Source organism: Sprattus sprattus (assembly GCF_963457725.1).
Source record: "Sprattus sprattus genome assembly, chromosome: 3".
NCBI classification, from domain to species: domain Eukaryota; kingdom Metazoa; phylum Chordata; class Actinopteri; order Clupeiformes; family Clupeidae; genus Sprattus; species Sprattus sprattus.
The window spans coordinates 9,452,103-9,454,117 of NC_137922.1; the positions used below are offsets into that span (position 1 = coordinate 9,452,103).

Below are 2,015 nucleotides of genomic sequence, written 5' to 3' on the forward strand. Positions count from 1 at the left end.
CGCAGTGTGGCCTGGGTCAGCAGATGCGAGTGGTCCAGTGTCTCACCTACACGGGCCAGCTGTCCAGCGACTGCCCCGATCACCTGCGCCCCTCCACCATGCAACAGTGCGAGAGCAAGTGCGATGCCACACCCATCTCCAATGGTGACGGTGAGTCCTTACACACACACACACGCACACGCACACGCACACGCACACGCACACACAGACACACACACACACACACACACACACACACACACACACACACACACACACACACACACACACACACACACACACACACACACACACACACACACACACACACACACACACACACACACACACACACACACACACACACACACACACACACTCCTTCCTATCCTGATTTTGGGCTATCATTACCAGGTGCTGAAATGGTTTCAATGGGATCTTTGGTATTTGATGTAGTCATTGCCTTTTTTATCTGTACTCACTCAGAATATATACACAATAAAGCCAGTAGTGACAAACTGTTTTATAAACACATTTTTGCCCTGTTTTTTATTCCTCCCAACCTCAGTCCAAAACAATCATCCAAGGTCAATGTCCAGAGATTCTTATTTCGTGTTTGGAGCTGACCTACTCTGTTCTATTGAATTTAGGAGTCCATATGCTAACTACACAGCCTTCCTATTGGCTTATGATTACGTTACGAGGCAAGAACTCTCTGTTTAGCTAGCTACCATGACAGATTCCCTCTAATTAGCTTCACATACAGTGGAGAGACATTTGATTGGCTGCTGTTGGACGGGCGGATCTTCTGATTGGTTGTCCACCCAGTGGGGATAGTAATGGGATTAGCTGTCAGTTAATTGAGCCTGCAGTAACTACAGAGAGAGAGCAAGCCTGTTGGCTTCCCCCAGAGCCATTTAAAAGGCCTAATAAGGGAAGACACTCTCATCCTGATAAGGGCCCAGACTCACTCGCACCGCTCACCAACAGTCCTCATGGCAGCCTGCCTGTGACGGGAATCACGCCAGGACATCTCTCTCTAACTCTGTCCTTCTCCCTCTCGCTCTTTTTTTCTTTCTCTCTGTCACTCACCCTCTCTCCATCTCTTTTTCTCTCCCTCTGCCCCCCTCTCTCCAGCTTTCTCTTTTTCTCTGTCTGTTTCTCTCTTTTTCTCTCTCTTTCTTTACACTTCCTCTCTCTGTCTTAAGTTACTTGATCCCTCTCTCTGCGTGTTTCTCTTCCACATCCTCCCTTTCTCCCTGTCTTCCCACTGCCTCTCTCTTTGAAATCCATCATATCTTAAACCTGGCTTTTAAAATCAGCTGTAGCTTGGCAAGGAAGTCTGTCTGCCACAGATCTGAGAGATATGGAGAGAGAGGGAACAGAAGTGAAAAGAGTGAGTAAGTGAGTGCAAGAGAGGGGAGAAGACAATAAATGAAATCGGCACTACAGACAGACCTCTCACCCAGGGAGATCCTACGGATGACTACTTTTCATTTTCTCTTTTTTTTTCTCTCTTTCATTTAATTTTCTCCTTTTTTTCCCCGTCTCCGTGTCTCATTTTTTTCTCTTTTTTGTCTCCTCTCCAGAGTGCAAAGACGTAAACAAGGTGGCATACTGCCCACTGGTGCTGAAGTTCAAGTTCTGCAGCCGCGCGTACTTCAGACAGATGTGCTGCAAGACGTGCCAAGGACACTGACCTACGCAAAGAGAGAGAGGAAGATTAGAGAGCGAGAGAGGGAGAGGGAGAAGAGACGGGGGAAAGACTGAAAACGAGACCAGCTGAGGAGAAGAGGCAGAGTTGGGGGAGGAAAGAACAAAAGACACTCTCTCTCTCTTCCTCCCTCCCTCTCTCTTTGCCTCTCTCACACACCTGCTCTCCAGCCCTGTGGAGCCCAGACCACTGCTCAGCATGTGCTGCTGACACATCTGTTTTTATGTTCACTTCCGTGAAGTGGGAGCATAGACACTTATCCTTGTTAATGTTATTTTTATTATAATAATAATTATAATGATTATTTTTCTTTTTTGCCTTT

At 46.9% G+C, this 2,015-nt stretch overlaps 1 protein-coding gene across 2 annotated transcripts in view; it reads left to right on the top strand.

The window, feature by feature from the left end:
* The window catches only part of adamts6 (ADAM metallopeptidase with thrombospondin type 1 motif, 6), a gene marked incomplete at both ends in the record, with an annotated part of 47,275 nt that extends 45,597 nt beyond the window's left edge, over positions 1-1,678 (top strand). For both annotated transcript variants that reach the window (XM_080834275.1, XM_080834274.1), the window contains 2 exons: positions 1-150; positions 1,569-1,678. The exon at positions 1-150 is cut by the window's left edge and continues 7 nt beyond it. In XM_080834275.1, the coding sequence (XP_080690401.1) occupies positions 1-150; positions 1,569-1,678 (260 nt within the window). The remainder of the gene's footprint in view (positions 151-1,568) is intronic.
* Between the last annotated feature and the right edge of the window lie 337 nt (positions 1,679-2,015).